The following is a 21,067-nucleotide window of genomic DNA, read 5'->3' as shown; positions in this document are numbered from 1 at the left end:
GTTAGTACAGATAGTATGGCATATTACAAATGCTTTATTGAATATTTGATCTTGGAAAATTAAGAGTTAGATCTTCCTGCTTTGGAAAGCTGTCTATAATTTGCACTAAATCAGGCAGCTTATTTTTGCATCAAACTACCTATAACTTTTGGCTTGCTTTCTAACATACCTTACTTAGAGGAGTTATTACATAGAATTATATAGAGTATATAGCTCAGAGACAGGTCTTTCAGTCCAACAAGTCCATGCTGGTATTTATCCTCCACTTGATGATACTCCTATCCTTCCTTATCTAACCCTATCGATATAATCCTCTATTCCCTCCTCTCTCATTTGCTTATCTAGCCTGCCCGTGTACGCATTTATACTAATAACCTCAGCCACTCCCTGTGGTAGTGAGTTCCACATTTTCTCAGGGTGTAAAAGTTTCTTTTAAATCCCCTAATTGATTTCTTGGTGATTATCTGACATTTATTGTGCTTTTTCCCACAAGTGAAAGCTCTATCTCTGTCTACTCTATCCAAAATCTTTCATAATTTAAAAAAAGGCTTCTACCAGGTTACTCCTTAGTCTTCTCCTTTCAATAGGAAAGAGACCCATGTTGCTCATCTATTCCTGGTAGGTATAACTTTGCGGCTCTGGTATCATTTTTATAAAGTTTTTGTTTGCACTCTCCCCGATGCTTCTATCCTTTTTGTAATATGGTGACCAGAACAGAAGACAGTGCTCCATATTGCAGCAACTTCTGAGAAATGTCATGGTGCAATTCTGTTCTGCTTGTGTAATTTTAATTACATTAGGATAACTATTTTAACAAACTGTGTAATATTACTCAGTTGCTTTTGCGACAGAAATTTAACCTGTTGATTGCCATTATCTTAGTATGACATCTTGGTGGAATCTTTGATTTATTTTAAAACTTTATTTCAGTAAGTTAAACCCTTCTTTGACCCTTTCTTCCAAAAATGTATCTTTTGCATAAGATATTAATTGTCTTAATCTTCCACTTATGCACTTTACACAAAGCTTTCTTGCCAAAATAGCAGTGACAGTCAACACAACACAACAGTAAAAAAAAATACTTACTTGACTGTGAAGAACTTTGGGATGTCTTGATGATATGAAAGGATCTGTGCAAATGCAGGCGCTTCCTTTCTTCTGTAAAACAATCTCAGAGTTCTGTTGTTGGTGGCAGTGGAGCAGAGTTGGCAAAACTTTTGGAATAAGAGGCCGGATCCTTGTGCCACAACCAATGAATGCCCTATATTTAATTCAGCAATTAAGAGTTATTTTTTAACACATCTGAATGGGGAAACAATGTAAACATTTGCCAACACAGTCAAATCCTGTAATTTTTGGAAGTAGTTTGTTTAAATATTTGAGTTAAATGGAACATATGAAACTTATTTATTTAAGTTTCTCATGTGAACCATGAATATTAATGAAATAGAATTCAACATTCACAAATATGCATGTTCACACATTTTCACATATGAATTGTAAATGCTGGAAGTACTGAGTCATCAGTGGTATTGTGCATTTAAGATTCAAGCCACACACAAAATAGTAAACACATTCCTCCTTACCCCCAGAACATCACAAAAACCTCTGTGCCTGTACTTGACTCAGCTTTTTGATTTGCATTTACCAGTCTGGCTTGGGCTGGCAAACAGCTGTTTTTCACTACTATTTGTTCTCTGTTGTGATCTTCATTGCTGCTGCTGTTGCTCATTTTGCCTCTTCCTCCACTGCTGCTGCGCTCCTCAGTTCTCATGTTAACAATGGAAAGCTTTTGATCACCCCCCAACCGACCCCCCCACCCCCGATGTATGACAGTAGCAGCTGGTGACCTTTTTGAAAGGTGCAGCACATATGTCAATGTTTTTCTGTGTTGAGGCGCTATACATAGTTGAGTTCTAGACTTAGCCATTTTGAAAACTTCATCAGAGAAGTTCAATGCATTACTATCATTCTACAGCCTGACTGCATCAAAATTCTACTTAGTGCTTCTTCATTAGTTGTACAGGTGATGTAACTAAACACAGCTGTTATTTTATTCTCACTCAGGATTTCTCACTATCTCTCCTAAAGGCATTGGTAAATTTTTGGGTTACAGTTAATATCCCACAGAATTGTAATGGAAGAACTCCAGAACTGGGCCCGTTGTATAGTCCCACTTGGCAGTGTTCACTGCATCAAATTAAATATTCCAGACAGATGAATATTCTCCCACTGCTTACAACCCAGCTACACGTCTTGTTAATTAAACCAGGTGATATCAGAAAATGCAACCTATTTTAATATATAATAGATATATTCAATATTAGCTCAGCTAAGTTTATTGTTGATCAAGGATTTAACAAACTGCAACAGATATATTTCTTGGTATAAAATCAGCTCTTCATTTTGCAAAATGTCTTCTGTTTTTTCCTTGCAGTCCTGGGATAAGTTTTTCCGAACTTCCAATGTGATTGTACCTTCAGACTCGTTATTGGACAGCCTGTCTCCATCAGGAAGCCTTCCAGCTGTAGCTCACAGTAAAAGCAGAACAGTAACACCTGCTAAAGTTGAGAAGATCGTTGAAGATCATCTAGCTGTACAGTCATTGATTAGAGCATATCAGGTAAGCTTTCTCTATGGGGTGACTGCCTATGCTAGCTAGTTGAATTCCTCTGTGAGTCAGAAATTTTTAAGAAACAGGAACAAAATTGATGTACTTGGGTAGCTCTTCCTGCTTTGTATACCAGTGATAAAATTCGCTTTTCATCATGAAGCAATTATATATACTTAATATGATCTTATTATTCCCAGGCTACCATTATGATATAAAGAAGATGGTTTTGAGCAACAGTAACTAGAAATGACAATTTCTTAAACATACCTGTTACCATTTAACTTGAATGTTTGTGTAACAAAAGTGAAGGAAGGGATCTCCCTTCTGGCAGATGGAACATTTTTCCTCTTTGGCTTATGGTTTCAGCATCAACAACAACTTACACTTGTATACTGCTTTTAACATAGAAAAAATGTCTCAATGCACTCCACAGAAGCATAATCAGACAAAACTGGACTCTGAGCCAAAGAATGAGATATTAAGATGGGTGACCAAAAGCTTTGTTGAAGAGCTGAATTTTATGAATGATCTTGAAGGAGCAGAAGAAGGTGGAGAGATGGGACAAGGTTAACGAGGGCACACCAGTTGAAAGTATGGACACCAATAGTGGGGTGAAGGGAAGGGTAGCACAACATGCAAGATGTGGAGGATCATGAAACTTTCGAGATGGGGTATTTTAGGACTGTCGGAGGCAAGAGATGGGGAAGGGTATAGCAATATATAGGTATATTGGATGAATATTACTGGGAGTCAATATAGGTCAGTGACAGCCAGAGCCAATGTGGGATGGGTTTCGGACAGCAGTGTTTTTGCAGAGGAAGGGAGAGCATTAGGCTAGTCATGTCTGGAGATAGAAAGAACATAGATGAGGTTTCCAGCAGCAGTTATTCCCAGGTCAGATATAGCATGTTTAAATGCATGATAAAACTCCTGCTGTAAACCAATAATTTGTTTAAATTTGGACCATTGAAGAGAATGTTTTCCATTGTAGAATTATGAGCCATAGCCAATTCTTGTGTCTGAATCTATTTTGTGCAGTTGGACCTTGCTCTCTCTCCAACTCAGTTGAAGAAGTTTAACATTAAGATCCCCTATACTTTAAAAACATGGCAGTCCAAATTTGAAATAAGCACAGTCATTCCTCAAAAGAGAGAGCTTCATTTTGCATGGAGAATATCATACGTAATCACAAGCCAAATTCATTTCAGAAGCATCAGCCAAAACTGCCATGGCTTTATATTACAAAAGTAAAATATTGCCGTGCTGGAAATCTGAAATAAAAACAGAAAATGCTGGAAATACTTAGCAGATTTGGTGGCATCTGTGGAGAGAGAAACAGAGTTAGTCTGCAACCTTTCATCACTACTCACGACTTTATATTGTTTTGTATAGACAGAGAAAAACCATCAGGCTCTTCCATAACTCTAGCTTCCAACCTAAAATTTCAATGTTGACAGACACAAAGGAGGTTCTAAAAGCATCGGGCCCAGATTAGCAAACTCCTCGTTGAAAAGGGTGTATGGGTTGATGTTCCAATTAAATTTTGTATTTGTAAACATAATGCTTTGCCCATCTAACTGTCGACGCATGAAGCTACCCTAAATGAATGTTGCGAATTTCTGAGCTGTCAGAAGCAATGGCATTCGCTTCCTGCAGACATCAAATTTGTGCAGCTAAGCAGACATTCTTTTCTGTGTTAAATAAATAGTCTAATTGAAAGTCAGATGGAGTTGTTTGAAGTATGGGGGAGCTTAGCAGTTCAGCCTCCAGTTCAAAATCAAATAGTTATGCCAAGAACAATTTAAGCCTTTTCATTTATTACTTTAATGAAACCATTTTTAGTTCCTCATTATGACATTCTGCCAAGTTCCCTATATCAGCTCTTCGTGATGTTAAGCTTAAATTTGGGGAACTCACCACACACACACATTGTTAGTGCTATTCTGAGTATCAAACTGAAAATGTGGTCCTGCTATTGTAATCAATTAAAAAGTTCAAGAAATATTTGTAAATTGTTCAAGCCTTGTTCTTTCACATGATCTCGTCTTAATCCGTCACTTGGATTACAGTCACGCAACTACGGAATTGAATAATTGGTTAAAATTTAAATTGATTCAATATAGACAAAAGTGAGTGTTTATGGCATCTGTCTTAATTTTCAAGTAATCCTCATTTTGAGTACTTGTGTGGGACTATAGCTATAAATACAACTAATTGTCTATTCAGAATGGTCAACCATCATGTGTGCTGAAAACTGTAATACCACATGGAAGTTAGTAAAACAACTGTACAATTGTGACCCATATATTGTCATTAAAAAATTGGTGTGTGTGTGTGTGTGTGTGTGTATATATATATAGGTCCCTAAAGTGCATCACTAAATATACAAAAACAGTAATGTGTTCTGAAATTGATTATATTGAAAACAAACATTGTTTCAGATTACTGAGCAGTACAGTGAATGCCTTGATTTGCATGGCAGTTTTTAATTTACTGTAGATCTGGGGTGTTCAAACTACAGCTCATAAGTCATGCCACCAGTAAACCCTGACAATCCAGTCCATTTACCGTGATGACTCTGTTAAGTTTGTGCTTAGATTTCTTACTCACTGGTTTATCATGTTTGAAAGTTTTAGACATGGGAGTTTGAAATGGATAGTTCTTTCTGCTGTTGCTCATTGATGGATGAGTCCTTAATCAGAACATCAATACCTATTGGTATATACTATTTGTGATATATGTAATTTAATGGAAATATAAGGCTGAATTTTATGTCCCCCCACCCCTGTGCTGGGCAGGTTTTTGGCAGGGGGTGGTGGGGGCATGTAAAATGCTAGGGTGCCCAGCCCAGACTTCTCTCACACCCCCAAGTTGTCCTCCGTAATACAGTAAGTGGACAGGTGCCAAAATTGGGAGCCTACCTGCCATTTTTAAATAAATAAATAATGGTCAATTGAGCTTGTTACCAAACCAGTTGACCAGAGTATTACGCTGTCCAGGCCATAATATAGTTGGCATGGGCAGGTGGGTGGGAGTGGTTTTTCTAAACACAGGTTGTTAAAAGGAAGGAAGGGGGAGGGGGGGGGGTGCCTTGGGGGCAACCCCCCCCCCCCCCCCCCCCTTTTTTGTTCCTTCCTGCTTGGTCTCCAAACCCAGTCTCCCTAGGCTGCCTGACCCCCCCCCACCCCCACCCCCACCCCCACCCCCCACAATCCTAAAAGCCCAGGACCTACCACTCCTCGGGATCGATCGAAGTTCTACATGGGCCGACATGTGGCCCCAGCAGCGCCCACTACTCAGTTCTGGTGCTGTTGGGACTGCTAGAGCTGCTGGCCATTCAGATTGGCTGGCAACTCTTGAGGGTGGGACTTCCTCCCACTGAGGGGCAGAAGTACCACTCTGCCCGTTTCGCCTACCAGCAGCGTGTTATGTCTGTGTGGGGGTGAGCAGCCCATCTCTCTAAAAGATCCAGCCTGTTGTTTCAAACTTTATATGTTGTGTGCAAGCCTCTACAATATGTAGCTCAGCAATCTATGAAGGCAGGAAACTTGGATACTGCAGCATTAGATGATTTAATGTATGATTTGGTCTAGATTTGGATGTATTCAGATGACTTTAATCTGCCGAAATGGGAAAACTGCATTTTGCTAAAAAAAGTTGCTCTCTCCCACCCTCCCCATTTTCTTCATCCTTTTCCTCCCCCACCCCTTTACTTTACAGACCCGAGGACATCATGTGGCTCAGCTGGATCCATTGGGAATTCTGCATGCAGACTTGGACTCGGGTATTCCATTTGATTTAGTCACTTCAATGGATAAACTTGGTGAGGGTTATCTGCTGACACTTCTGCTTTTTTTAGTAGTGCTGCCTATTACTTATGTAATTTTCACGTTTTGTAAGTTTCTTTATCAACCACTTGTTGGATGAAAAACCCAGGCAACTTACTTTTAACTAGGAAGATTTAATATTTGAACTTCCTGCCATGCCTTAAGTATTCAGTGCTATTTCCTTCCTCTTCCCCCTATACTTCCTTTGAGTTGAAATTAATTTTCTTGTAATGTACTGATCGTCTAAAAGGTTTTTTTTCCTGTTTGCAATGAGTTCTGTACACAAAAGACATTTCAGTTGCTGTAAAATTGTTTTACTCAAGGTTGAATACAATCCTCACTTTTTCCTACGATAAAAGCAGGTACTGATTAAGAGTTAATTAGGTTTAAACATTAGAGTTGCCAACCCTCCAGGAATGGTCTGGAGTCTCCAAGAATTGAAGCTCAATCTCCAGGACACTGCTGTGTGCAACCATGGTGAAATATCATGGGGACATTAAAACAGATTGTTCTTTCTCCTTCATTTTTCTTTGAACATTTCTATTTACCAGGTATAAAAATATTGAAAATAAAAAAAGGCTGTTTGGCTGACAGTCAAGCATCATCCAATTGGGTAGTGAGTCTTTTGTAGTGAGTCTTTTTGCATTCCAATTGGTGTAGGGAGGCAATGAGTCACAAGGATGGTTGGGTTGGCTGACAAATGGCTGGAGCGTGGGGCAAGTCATGTGATGAAACCTCCAGGAATACATTTAATTGCAGTTGGCAACCCTATTAAAAATGTACATAACTGTTTCGGCACTGATACGCTTTCATTTGATCATTTTGCTGGAATAGATAATGATGGTGTATCTATTCTGTAAAATCAGAAAGAACTATTGGTATATACTATTGGTGATATGTGCAATTTAATGGAAACATGGATTCAAATTTTATATATGGTGTGTAAACCTCTGATATTTAGCTAAGCAGTCTATGAATGGTACACCTGTAAAAACAAATGCTTGATTTATATGAACAAAACATCACAAAAGGCATCCAAAAAAAGATGATATGCAATTCTGTGCACATGAGTTTCTCTAAAATTTGGCATTTTGAGAGCCTTATGTAGTGTATTTTTTTAAGGATTCCATACCGCAATGCTACACAAGAGGTGTCTACATTAGATATTTTTATCCATTGTAATACCTGGGAGTTTCATTAGCATAAAATTAGTCAATTTCAAAAAAAGGCCTGACTTCTGAAAATAGCAACGTGCAAACTTAAAGTTGTATGTATGCAGTTAAGTTGAAGGCCCTGTCATTATCTCAGTAGTCATTTGAGCCTCGTAAAACTTATCCAGTTTGTTTCACCTCATTTGCTCTCTTGCCACTTTGTGAATCATTGTCATCTGTTGAATGACTGCAAGGCTGCAAGGTTATACTTTTCTTTATTGTGTAGCATGAATTTTATTAGCCAGTTGGGATTATAGCAGCCATTTTTGAGTCCTCACTTTGTGCAGGCTCCATTTGTACCTATTTTCTGATGCTTATATAAATTATGTTTGAAGGCATTTTTATTGAGTGTGTAATCATCAGTTATATCTCCTATGATCTTGCACCAGAACAGCCTATCTGGCATACAGTCTAATTTTATACATAACATGTGGATTTAATTGTGATAAAATAAATAGATTGAGATGTACATCTGTAACCAAGGCTTTAAATATTTGTTAATTCTGACTCAAGTCTTGTATAAACCAACTCCAATGTTGTACAGCCATCAGCAGTAACGCACCCATCGTTGGTTGAAGTACCTATTTAGCTTAGTTCACTTGGAGTTACCAAACATTAATGATATACAAATGGAAACTATGTTGAAGAAATGTTTTATTTTATTGTTTCTCTGAAGACAAGGATAACACCATATAGCATCTAATGATCATGGGCAATATAATTTACAGAATTACCGTTCCACTGCTATAGCTGGGTTCAATTTAACATGATACAACCATAAACTTTGGCGTTGCCATAATATTGTCTTAGTTTGAGTTTGGATTAATAAATTATAATTGAAAAGTTCAGCTTTGCACAATATGGTATATTTGATATACAAAGTTGATCATTTTCAGTTTGTTTATCAGTGCAGCAGCAACAAAAACAATTGTGTGTTCCCTGTTTAAGTCTATTAGATTGATTTTAGAATAAGGTCATACATCACCTGCTTTAGTCTGCTGCATTGAAACAGTTCCAACTCCAGAGTTGTCTTTGGCAACTGATCCGCCAGTATCTTTCATGGTTTGTTAGTCACCTTCTCCCTTAGTTTTTTTCTAGGTAACACCTAGCACCGCAAACTTAAAAGCTAGAACATTATACTTCTGATACATACATAAAGTTATTTTACAGAGTTGACTGTTGGATTGCAATTTTAATCTAACCATCCTTCACACTTCTGCTCAGACTTTTTTTTACGACATTTTCACAAAAGGTTGTCAGTTTATTGTAACATCCACCTTCTACCAAAAGAAACTGGTCTGGTTTTAAAAATATTCTAATTCGATCAATCTCAAAACTTAGCTCAAAAACTTTTCTTATGAGGACTTTCTTCAAGTTGGAAATGAAAACCGGACCATTTGAATATGGAATAGCTGATTTGAGTTGCCAGTTTTAATCTTAGATGCAAGTTGAAGATCAACCCCATTGTGTGGCATTAATTGCGTAGTTCATGCATGCTTCTACGTTGCCAGAACTGTGTTGTAAATGGCTGATCTCGGGTTAATTATTATAAAATTGATGTGATCTGTTTATTTCACACAATTAATATGACGAGCCTTTTTCTTGCCCCCTTTAAGATTTTACATTTACTTTTACTTAGCTTTTTGCCAAGTTTAGGTGTATTTGGTTCAGATTTAATGAGAGGTCAACTTAACGTCTGCCAGTTTCATCTTGGGTTGTATCTTACTTTATTTCCACATTGCAGTTACTCTCTAATCACTAATTTGTCACAGAAAATAGTGGGCCTAGACATTAACTTTACATTAATATATATATATTAGCTTAACTGTCTTACATTTTCTTGCATCATTAGATTTTTTTTGTTCATGTGATAAAATTAGGGTATTGTGAAAATACAGCAATTAAAGTCCCAAGTTAAAATTCTCCCAAGGGATGATCTGTGTTTTAAGTTTTGAGAATTTGAACTGAATTAGTGAATTTAATTACATGCAGTGCAACTCTGCATGAAATAAAATGCGGATGCACGCATCACAAATGCCAGAATTACTCTTTGGATTTTAAATTGCAATTCTTGGATCTTTGACCCTCTTTTCCACAATGAATACCCTATTCAGTCCTCTTTGAGCAGTGTCATTATAATTATTACAAAGGGAAAAAATAAAATGAAATTACCAGCTGCTCATCCTGTCAGATTAGATGAAAACCTAATGATAACAAGACTTCTTTGACACACTGTTTGTAAAGGTTACCTTTTAACTAAACTAGCCTATTCAAAGATTCTGTCAATCTTTGTCCTATAGCGTTTGTTTTCATGACCCATAATTGGCAATGATTTTCAAGTGTATATTTTTTATATTTTCCAAATAATCCAGCTGCTCCAAAGTTCCGGAATAATTTTAGCCTCTGCTGCAAGCTACAGTATGTAATCTGAAGTATTTTATGATTTTTCCTAACAAAGGTGATAATAATTGCTCAAACTAACATGTTGGCTGAAATCCCACATTCAATTTTAAATAGTGAGGTCAAGATATATATAGTTTTGGTTTGATTGTGAGCAGATTTGAAACTTTTTTTCCCTTTTTGATTGACAACGTTAATTGGCCCAGAAGTTACAAAACAAAACTATTTCCTGAGTTGTATCATCCTGTTGCTAAAAATACAATTTCTCATTAGCTCATATGGGAGCTGGAGGGTTGCTAGGAAATCATAGAATCATTCTATTATCATTCAGACCATCTTGTCTGTGCTGACTGTCTGAAAGAGCTGCCCAATTAATTCAACTGCCCCACTCGTTCTCCATTGCCCTGAAAATTTCGCCTTTCCAAGTACACATTCAATTTAAGAAAAAAATTTCTTCATTCAATATGTTTCTATGGAAATTGGTTTAAAGGGTAAAAATTCATAAGAGCATTAAATAGTTGTATTAAGTTACCCATTTACTTCTAATCACTTAATCAGAACTTTTCTTTTAATTTTACTGCTAATAGAACAGTACAACAGCTAATTAGCACCCTCATTTCCATGCACCCCACATGTCTTTCTTTTTTAAAATGTTTTAAGCCCAATTGTAATTAGGTATTTTTATGTTTAAGGGATTGGTCCAAGGAGAGCAGCAGTTAAATAGAGTTGTTTGTAAAGCGCCGCTCCCATCTATTTACCTTTCTCCTCAATCTGAATCAAGGTTTGTTTGAGGAAGAAGGTGAATTGTTGATTGATAGGTGGCAGTAAAAGTGTATCTTGGCGCATTTAGTCTTAAGCGGACACCAGAAAATGTGAGCCTCCAATAACAACATCAGAATTGGTGGAATCACCTACTTTATTTTGGAATTCTATTGATAATGGTAATACCATGCACCTGTAATTAATGGGACTCTTTTCACATGTATAATGTTTAATATTTAATGACAATGGTCTTTTAAAATATTTTCTTAACAGCCCAATAATTGGGTGTCATGACCATTTTAACCTTAAATATGCTTGGAATAATGAACATGCCCAATTTAATAGGTAGTGGTACCTGAAATGTCTGATTATTAAATGCATGTGTGTTTAATATCTGCAAACCAGAGGAGTTTGAGAATTGTTTGTTTTTAATATTTATTCAGCCAGTAAACCATCTTTGAGAAAAGTTACAACAAATTGCCTTCCAGATTATTAGAGTAATCAGTTGTGATTTATTGTTATGTTAGTTACTTTAACATTGGGATGCTGGTCCCACTGGTTCTTGAAGCACAGGTTTTGCTATTCTAGCAATGACTCCAAAGCACTTTTGACCTGTTTGATAATGCTAGCTGCTGGGAGAACGTAGAAAATGTTTTTTTCCTGATAGTTGGCCTTTGTAAATCCTAGGGTTGCCACCCCTCCAGGATTGGCTTGGAGTCACCAGGAATTGAAGAACAACCTCCAGGACACAGCTCTGTGCAACCCTGGAGAAAAATCATTGGGACTTTAAAAAAGATTGGCCAGAAACTTACCTGTATCAGGCGGGCTGGGTGGGCACAGAGCTGATTGCCGCCCGCGATTGGCTGCGTGCCGCCATTTTACGTAGGCAGGCCAATTAAGGCCACCCAGCGTGATGCATGGCTAGTAGAGTGCTACCTGTGCATGTGGTGGGGTGGGGGGTGGGGGGGGTGGGAGGGGGAGCCGGGGCCTGTGCGAAAGTGCGCTGAAATCTCCCTGAGGCACGGAGCTCCCTCAGGGAGATTAAGTACATTATAAAAGTTTATAAATAATAAAGTTAAAAATTATTTAGACATGTCCCCTTATGTGATAGTGTCACATGAGCTGGGACATGTTTATGAATTGTGCAAAAATTAATCAATAATTTTATAAAACCTTCAGGAAACCTCATCCCGCCTGTGGATGAGGTTTCCTGAAAAATGCGAAGGCTGCTTGGGCTCTTCGCCTGCCCGACAACCTTAAGGTTGGATGGGCAGAGCTGTTAATTATCTAAATTACTTCCCTAATAGCCTTAATATACCTTTGACAGTTCGGCGAAGGTGTAGCTGCCTCTGGCATGTGCCCGCCGAATGAAAGATCTAAAAGACGCGCAATGATGTCGGGACGCACGCCCAGCGTCATCTCGCGTCATTTTGCGTGTCAGTGTGTTGGGCCCGCCCCTGCACGCCGACGGCAATATTCAGGCCATTGTTTCTTTTGTTATTTTCCTGGAACATTTCTCTTTACCAGAGATGAAAATATTGAAAATGGGGGGAAGAAGGGTGGCTTGGCTCACAGTAAAGCGTCATCCAGTTGGGTAATAAGTTTTTTTGCTTTCCAATTAGCGCAGTGCATCACAAGGATGGAAGTGTTGGCTGACAAACGGCAGGAGTATGGGGACAAGTCATGTGATGAAACTTCCAGGAATACATTTAATCACAGTTGGCAACCCTAGTAAATCACAAAAGTTGATGGTGTGTGCCTGAGACCTCTCTGTTGGAAATCAGCAGCATAAGCATTCCTTTTAAAACCAGTATAAAAGCAGCTATCGTTATTTATCAAATTGCCGAATTGGACAATTAGCAAGTATATAATTACACAATGTAGCATTTAGCCATATGGGTTTCTTCTGGTTGTTATTTATCAGCATTAGAATTGTTGGTATTGTGCCCAAAGTTGAAATACTGAGGCATGCTGCTTAATTGATATGTTTTGGAAGGTGCATTTGGTTTTCTAAGTGACGAGTATTATATGTTGCTGGGTGCATGATAATTTGGTGAGGCTTAACAACTTATTCAGATGTATCTTAAAAAGGCGTGCATTTAAAGCTGTTCCACATTTCTTTTAGGATGCATTGACATCCTTAGCACATTACAAGTTTTGGGGGAAGGAATGACTTGCTCCTTCACCTCTTTGCTTGCTTGACCTATACTGGCTCCCAAACGCCTCAATTTTAAAATTTTCACCCACGTTTTCAAATCCTGTCTTGGCTTCACCCCTACCTATCTCTGTAATCTCCTCCAACCCCACTAGCCCACAAGATTTCTTCGCTCCTCTAATTCTGGCCTCTTGAGCAACCCTGATTTCAATTGCTTGACCATTGGTGGCCATGTTTCAGCTGCCAAGGTCCTAAGCTCTGGAATTCTCTCACAACCTCCCCATTACTCTACCTCTCTTTCCTCCTTCAAGGGTCCTTAAAACCTACCTCTTTTTGTTTTTGTTAATCTGCTTTAATATCTCCATGGTTTGTCATGGAGTTTAGTTGAGGCAGAAACTATTGCATTTTTTTAAGGCATGAGTAGATAAACATTTATTACAGAGGAACATATAGGATTATGGTGGGACTTGTTTTGGATTACTCTAGCAAAGAAATAGCCCAAACACAATAGGCTGACTGGCTGTCTCTTGTGCTGTAAGCCTCTATGGTTCTAATGTATAGTGCTGAGGATGGAGATGGTGGTGAGAACCTTGGGAGAACAGTGGGAAAGGGGTGAGGGAAGAAGTGGCAAAGAGGAGGAGAGCAAGGGAAACACAGGAATAGCAAGGAAACAGAACCAGGGTAAGCTGAGAAGGGTGGATGGGAGGACGGTGCAAGAAGAGGAGGGGAGTGAGGAATGGGGAAGGGAAGAGGAACAAACGAAGATGCTGCCCACCAACTCGCTTCCCATTTGAAAGGAAAGAAGAGCAGGAGAAAGAAAAACAGAACAGGATAAGGAGAAACTGAAGAATGAAGCTGGAGAGAATGAGAGCAACACAAAGCTAAGTCAGTAAGAGAGACAGTGTATTCTCCATCTTATGTGCAACCCCAAAGGAGACCAGAACATTTCTATATATTTTCCTCAAATGTCCAGGTTATGCATTTGTTTATTTTCTAATCGTTAAGAAGGAACAGTGTGTTCTAATAATTAAATTGATCTGTGTACAGGTGAAATATGATGACCACATAACTAGTGTAGCAACAAATTTCATGAGCAGGATTTTTACCTTGTCGCTGGGTGGGCCTGGAAGTGGCCACAAAACCGACTACTCCCCGCGATCAGGCCCCGACCATGTTTTCACGCTGGCTGGCTAATTATTGGCCAGCCAGCATGAAAGGCACGCTCAAAGCCTCAGCGCTGCCGGGGTGGGGGCTGGAAGGAGCGCGAGAACTGAAGTGTGCGCATGCATGGGGGTGAGCTCAACGAAAGCTCCCTGAAGGTACAGAGCTGCCTTGGGGAACTGAAGATTTTTAACATTACAAATGAGTTGAAAAATAAGGAAAACGTGCCCCCTCATGTGACTCTGTCACTTGAGCAGGGACATGTTAAGAATGAGTTTTGAAAGTCTTTTTTTAATCACTGGTTGAAACTTCATCCTGCCTGTGGATGAGGTTTCGCAAAAAAGGCAAAGGCAGCTTGGCCTATTTGCTCGCCTGCCAACCGAACAGTTGGAAGGGCAGTGAAAAATTTGATTTAATCAGTTGATTAAAGGCCTTTAATAGGACTCTTAATTGTTGACATGCGCGCTGCCGACTTGTGCACGCCCACCCGCCGAGGGAAGAATTCTGCCCCATGTTTCTGACACACCTATCAAAGGGTAGTTGGTGAATTATTAAAATTTTGTGTACTTTCTACCAGATTAAGATACTCTACACTTTGTGTAACATCTTGTTGCTACTGTTCCCTTTTATGATGAAAGCAAAGAGAAATGAAATAGTCTTAATCTCTATACAGTGTTCCTGTTTTAACCCTTCCTTACAGGTACTGATGGCTACCAGCTGGGAAACCTGGAAGCTGAACTTTACCTGTCTCACGCAGTATCGTCATACAGTTTTGCAATTCAGCTCATATGCAATATAGATGCTATTTTGATAACTTGGGTGAAAGAGGGTATTCACTTTATTTGAAAAGTGCGCTGTAGAGACTTAGTAAATAATTTACTACCACAGCAGGCATCTCTGCAACTTGTCTTCTGTTAGAATATATATTATTGAAGGGCAAACCATGGGCTGCTGTGCTAAGAAGTGCAGTTAAGGGTGGGTTTTTTTTTGATGATATGTTCTTGAAAAGGTTGATAATAGCACAGAGATTAAAAATACTTTTTAAAGGCACATCATGGTTATTGGATCCACTAAAAACCCATCATGCCAGGGCTGACTTGCTTATCCAGAAAGGTTTGTATGAATATGCTGATGTTTCCGAGTTGCCAGATAGATTTAATTTCTTTAAATCATCAGAGGCTATAAAATGTTGAATTCAATTGCGACATATCATAGATTTTGGTAACATAGCAAAAGAATGATCCTTATTTTATTTGTTACATTATGGTAATAAGCAAGCTTTTGAAGGGAGTACAGAGTTGCCCTTTGTAACCTTTAGTGTAGTTGTGAGATCCAGAATAAGCTGAAGCAGAATGCAGTGTCTTGTCTGTTTGCTTTGTTAATGAGATGAAGGTAATATTCGAGGGTAAAGAGCTGTCTTTGGAGTCTTGTTATGATACAATATTTTATTAGCTGTTGGAGAAGGCAGTGTTGAGTTTCTTCTTTTTGTTTCTTTCTCACCAGTTTTAAAGATGCTTTGGAAATCCACTTCAAATCACCTTTTCTCTGTTTGCTTTGTTCCAAGAAAGGGCCTCCTGTTATATTATCTTTATGCCTAAAACCCATATCCTTGCACAAAGTGGTTCTTAAACTCTGTTCCTTGATCTGAATCTTTCACATTTCTCCTACCAAACATCTGACACTCTTACCTGAACCTTTTGAAAAAAAATACCACTGGACGAACAGTTCCCTGATGCCTTTCAGTTACACCAGTTAAATAGCCTTCACTCAAATTATGCTAGCTCACAGTCACACAAACCACCACCGCACTTTCATCAGTTCAGTGCTCAAGACTTGTAGCGTCTTATCCTTTGACCTTACACATGTTAATATCGCTTCTGATATGTGCCAGATGTGGACAAATTGCAATGTACACATACACAAATCCTAAAGAGTTGCATTTTTATTTGCTTTAACTTTGTCAAACATGTCTCTCATTGTCCCTGGTTGTATTTTAACCCACCCTACATCTCAATTCTACTTTGTGCTGCCTGGCTGTGTTATGGACCATTACTGTACTTGCCACATTGCCAAAATGTGACCTATATAACTGCATTTCTCAAAACAAAGAATTCTTCTTAACTGATCAGTATGTCACTTGTTGGAGGGAGGCGTTTGTGATTGAAGTAGCTATCCTTTCGAAGGGTAGATTGGTTTGCATTCCATGGATAATTTTGAAGAACTGAGACTTCAGTTAAAATAACACCAGAGAAAAAGGGAAAGAATTTTCATACCTGTGTATTTGAACAGGTATAAGCAGACAGAGATAATGCAACGGCCATGGTACATTTTCAATAGTTCGGAGTTGAAGAGAAAGAAATAGCTTGCATTTAAGTAGTGACTTTCATGATTTTGACTTTGGAGCGAATCCAAGAGCTTCATAGCAATTAGGTACTTCTGAGGTAGAGTCACTGTTATAATGTTGCAAATATAACAGCCAATTTGTGCAAAGCAAGGTTCCAAAAACAAAAAGCGATAAATGACAAAGTAACCTGATTTCGGTGGTGGTTGGGAGACAGATGTTGGCCAGGATGTCAGGAGAACTCACCTTTTTTATGCATCGTGCAATGTGACCTTTTGCACCCAGTTGAGGAGCTAGATAGGGCCTCGGTTTAACATATCACAAAAGACAGCACCTCCAACATGGCAACACTCCCTCATTTGTGCACAGATATATCACTCGATTAAGTGTTCAAGTCTCTGGAGTGGGGCTTGAACCCACAAGTTTTCTGACTTAAAGGCGAGAGCATAACCACTAAGCCCAAGACTGCACATTGAAGAGCAGAAAGCATAGAGAAATCAGAAATCAACGATATTCCGGGAAGTTAAAACTGAGGAAAATAAAAGAAGCAAAATAATGATGGAAAATGAGATAATTGAAACAGCAAAAAGTATATTGAAACAAAAAAGAAGTGGGAAACAAAGTAGTTATATTGTGCTTCCAACCTCATAGTCGCCCAACCTTGGACAGCCCGCTTCTACCTCCTACCCAAAATCCACAAACAGGACTGTCCCAGCAGACCGATCGTGTCAGCCTGTTCCTGCCCCACGGAACTCATTTCTCGCTATCTTGACTCCCTTCTCTCTCCCCTTGTCCAGTCCCTTCCCACCTACATCCGTGATTCCTCTGACACCTTACGTCACATCAACAATTTCCACTTCCCTGGCCCCAACCGCCTCCTCTTCACCATGGACGTCCAATCCCTCTACACCTCCATCCCCAACTGGGATGGTCTGAGGGCTCTCAGCTTCTTCCTCGAACAGAGGCCTGAACAATCCCCATCCACCACTACTCTCCTCCGTCTGGCTGAACTTGTTCTCACACTGAACAATTTCTCCTTTAACTCCTCTCACTTCCTCCAAATAAAAGTTGTGGCTATGGATACCCGCATGGGCCCCAGCTATGCCTGTCTCTTTATGGGGTATGTGGAACATTCCTTGTTCCAGTCCTACTCCGGCCCCCTCCCACAACTCTTTCTCCGGTACATCGATGATTACTTCGGTGCTGCTTCGTGCTCTCGTCTGGACCTGGAAAAATTTATTAATTTTGCTTCCAATCTCCACCCCTCCATCATTTTCACATGGTCCATCTCTGATACTTCCCTTCCCTTCCATGACCTCTGTCTCAATTTCTGGTGATAGACTGTCCACCAATATCCAATACAAGCCTACCAACTCCCACAGCTACCTCGACTACAGCTCCTCACACCCCACTTCCTGTAAGGACTCCATCCCATTCTCTCAGTTCCGTCGCATCTGTTCTGATGATGCTACCTTCAAAAACAGTTCCTCTGACATGTCCTCCTTCTTCCTTAACCGAGGTTTCCCTCCCACAGTAGTTGACAGGGCCCTCAACCGTGTCCGGCCCATCTCCCGCGCATCCGCCCTCACGCCTTCTCCTCTCTCCCAGAAACATGATAGGGTCCCCCTTGTCCTCACTTATCACCCCACCAGCCTCCACATTCAAAGGATCATCCTCCGCCATTTCCGCCAACTCCAGCATGATGCCACTACCAAACACATCTTCCTTTCACCCGCCCTGGTGGCATTCCGTAGGGATCGTTCCCTCCGTGACACCCTGGTCCACTCCTCCATCACCCCCTACTCCTCAACCCCCTCCTATGGCACCTCCCCATGCAAACGCAGAATATGCAACACCTGCCCCTTCACTTCCTCTCTCCTCACCGTCCAAGGGCCCAAACACTCCTTTCGAGTGAAGCAGCATTTCACTTGCATTTCCCCCAACATAGTCTACTGCATTTGTTGCTCCCAATGTGGTTTCCTCTATATTGAAGAGACCAAACGCAGACTGGGTGATCACTTTGCAGAACACTTCGGTCTGTCCGCAAGCATTACCCAGACCTCCCTGTCGCTTGCCATTTTAACACTCCACCCTGCTCTCTTGCCCACATGTCTGTCCTTGACTTGCTGCATTGTTCCAGTGAAGCTCAACGCAAACTGGAGAAACAACACCTCCTTCCGACTAGGCACTTTACAGCCTTCTGGACTGAATATTGAGTTCAACAACTTTAGATCTTGAACTCCCTCCTCCATCCCCACCCCCTTTCCGTTTCTTCCCCCTCCTTTTTGTTTTTTCCAATAATTTATATAGATTTTTCTTTTCCCACCTATTTCCATTATTTTTAAATGTATTCCACCCATCGTTTATTTCACCCTACCCCCACTAGAGCTACCGTGCTTGTCCTGCTCTCCACTCTTAATTAGCACATTCTTTTAGATAATTTCACCACCTTCAACACCTCTTTGTTCTTTTGTCTGTGACAGCTTTTGGTTATCTCCTCCTTTCACTGCTTGCTTGTCCCAACAACAACCCCCCCCCCCCCACTTAAACCAGCTTATATTTCACCCCCTTCCCTATTTTTACTTAGTTCTGTTGAAGGGTCATGAGGACTCGAAACATCAACTTTGCTCTTCTCCGCCGATGCTGCCAGACCTGCTGAGTTTTTCCAGGTATTTCTGTTTTTGTTTTAGTTATATTGTGTATGAGTGAGTGGCAATGGGATTGGTTAGGTAAGTACACAGCTCAGTAAGAAAGTAAAGAAATGTGCTGAGGTTTATCTCAAGATACGATTTATTGTGATTTTTTTTTTCATGCAACCAATAGCCCTGAATCATTTTTGTCTAATTTTTCAAAAGATTTCCCATTTTTAAAAATATGTAAAATGATGCATTTTTTGGTTGAATCTTACACTGACGCATTTGGCATTCTCCTTTCATTATGTAGCGCTGTTTTAAAACCTTGATTTTGCACCTGATTTTTCCATTAACAGTATCATGTTTACTGCAACTCACTAAATTGATGTCGTTACTATTATTATTTCTTCATAATATTTTGTATTGTTAATGGGTTTTTCACATTAGCCATGTTATGCAGCTGAGTATTGATCCTATGTCATGTGTTTTTCTTATTGCTTCCTCTTGTTCATAATCATACAGGTTTTTATGGACTGCATGAGTCCGATTTGGATAAAGTTTTTCGACTGCCTACCACAACCTTCATTGGTGGAAATGAGCCTGCAATCTCATTGCGTGAAATCCTAAAACGTTTGGAGGTCAGGACATGATTGTGAATGTATAGAATGTTTTGCGCTCCAAACCAAAATTGATTTTCCTTTAATTAAAGAAGAATTTTGAAGGTTCAGAATGAGTCTGGTGGTCACCTGTAAAATTGGATATGTATCACCTCCAGCATGTGCCCTCAATGTAATTCCCCAGAGATTTTTTTTGTTGGCTAAGTAATAAATAGTTTTTGTGCTGAAACCTTTTTTTTTTAAAAAAAAAAGCGACTGTACTCGGAGCATCCCAACTAATAATAAGTGGAACCATTAGCCATTGCAAGTTTGAAGCATCAGTGGGATAGTTAGCTGTTCCGGGTCTGCAACTAGAACAGAGCAGTCATCCAAGATACAGTTCAATCTTCTACACTGGAAGTCTAGTTGAGGCAGTGTCCCACCTGCCTTGCCTGGAGCTGCCCCTGTCTTACTCTTGCAACTTTCAGTAGAGAAATGGAGAAAATGGAAACAGAGGGAAGTGAGACTGCAGAAAAACATTGAATTGTCTAAATGTTTGAATCCTAATGTTCTTGTCAAACTAAAAAATGCAAAAACACAATGGTTGGAACTAAATACCCCCCCACCCCAGAGGCGTGCTTGGAAGCAGGGTATGTGGGGGGAGGCATTTAATCAGGGCAGAGGGTGGGGATCTCACCTTGCCGCCTTCGCCCAATTAAGTCCAGAGTGGCAAGGCTCCGAGACCATCTTCTCACCCAACACTAATGGAGGCCCTAAAGTGAGTGATAAATGCCCACTTAAGGGCCTCATCAGGGCAGTGGAGTCGCCATACAGAGCCCAAAAAGCAAACTTTGTTGTGTTTGCTTGTGGGCTCTTGGGGTGGGGAAGGGGGTCGCGGGGCTGGTGGTGGGAAAGGGAGGTTCCTTGCTGAAACTCACTCGATGCCCGATCGAAGGACCTGGCATGAAGAAGGTAGCGGGAGGTGCTGCTAAAAACGAATCCCTGTCCTTGCCTTCGACCTCCTCCTGTGACCCTCACCCCATGACCTCCATTCTGCTCTCACACGCCAACAGGCCCAATGGATGCATTGTAGAGCTCCCACCGGTTCTCTAGCTGGCAGGCGGGACCCCCCCCGCCCCCCGGGAATACATTAAATTCCACCTAATGTTTTGATTGAAGACTTATTTTAGATGGCTTTGGGATTAGAATGATTGTGCTGCAATTTCCATGCCTACATTTTCTTGCGTATGGGTTATCAACTTCTATTGGAAACGACCTTTTGTCATTGAATTCTGTACATTTAAATGACTGATAATGAAGCTGTCACCTTGGTGCAAACTCTTCCATTAACCTCACTCCCATTTCGT

The 21,067-nt window shown here is 40.0% G+C and overlaps 1 protein-coding gene across 3 annotated transcripts in view; it reads left to right on the top strand.

Annotated features, from left to right (window-relative positions):
* Positions 1-21,067, top strand: part of ogdhl (oxoglutarate dehydrogenase L) — a 137,335-nt gene that overhangs the window by 37,217 nt on the left and 79,051 nt on the right. For all 3 annotated transcript variants that reach the window (XM_078530842.1, XM_078530843.1, XM_078530844.1), the window contains exons 3-5: positions 2,438-2,623; positions 6,335-6,437; positions 19,627-19,742. In XM_078530842.1, coding sequence (XP_078386968.1) covers positions 2,438-2,623; positions 6,335-6,437; positions 19,627-19,742 — 405 coding nt within the window. The remainder of the gene's footprint in view (positions 1-2,437; positions 2,624-6,334; positions 6,438-19,626; positions 19,743-21,067) is intronic.

The sequence above is a fragment of the Cetorhinus maximus genome, chromosome 27 (assembly GCF_964194155.1).
Source record: "Cetorhinus maximus chromosome 27, sCetMax3.hap1.1, whole genome shotgun sequence".
Taxonomy (NCBI): domain Eukaryota; kingdom Metazoa; phylum Chordata; class Chondrichthyes; order Lamniformes; family Cetorhinidae; genus Cetorhinus; species Cetorhinus maximus.
The sequence above is the reverse complement of the archived record's forward strand: the minus strand, read 5'-3'. Positions and strand labels throughout refer to the sequence as shown.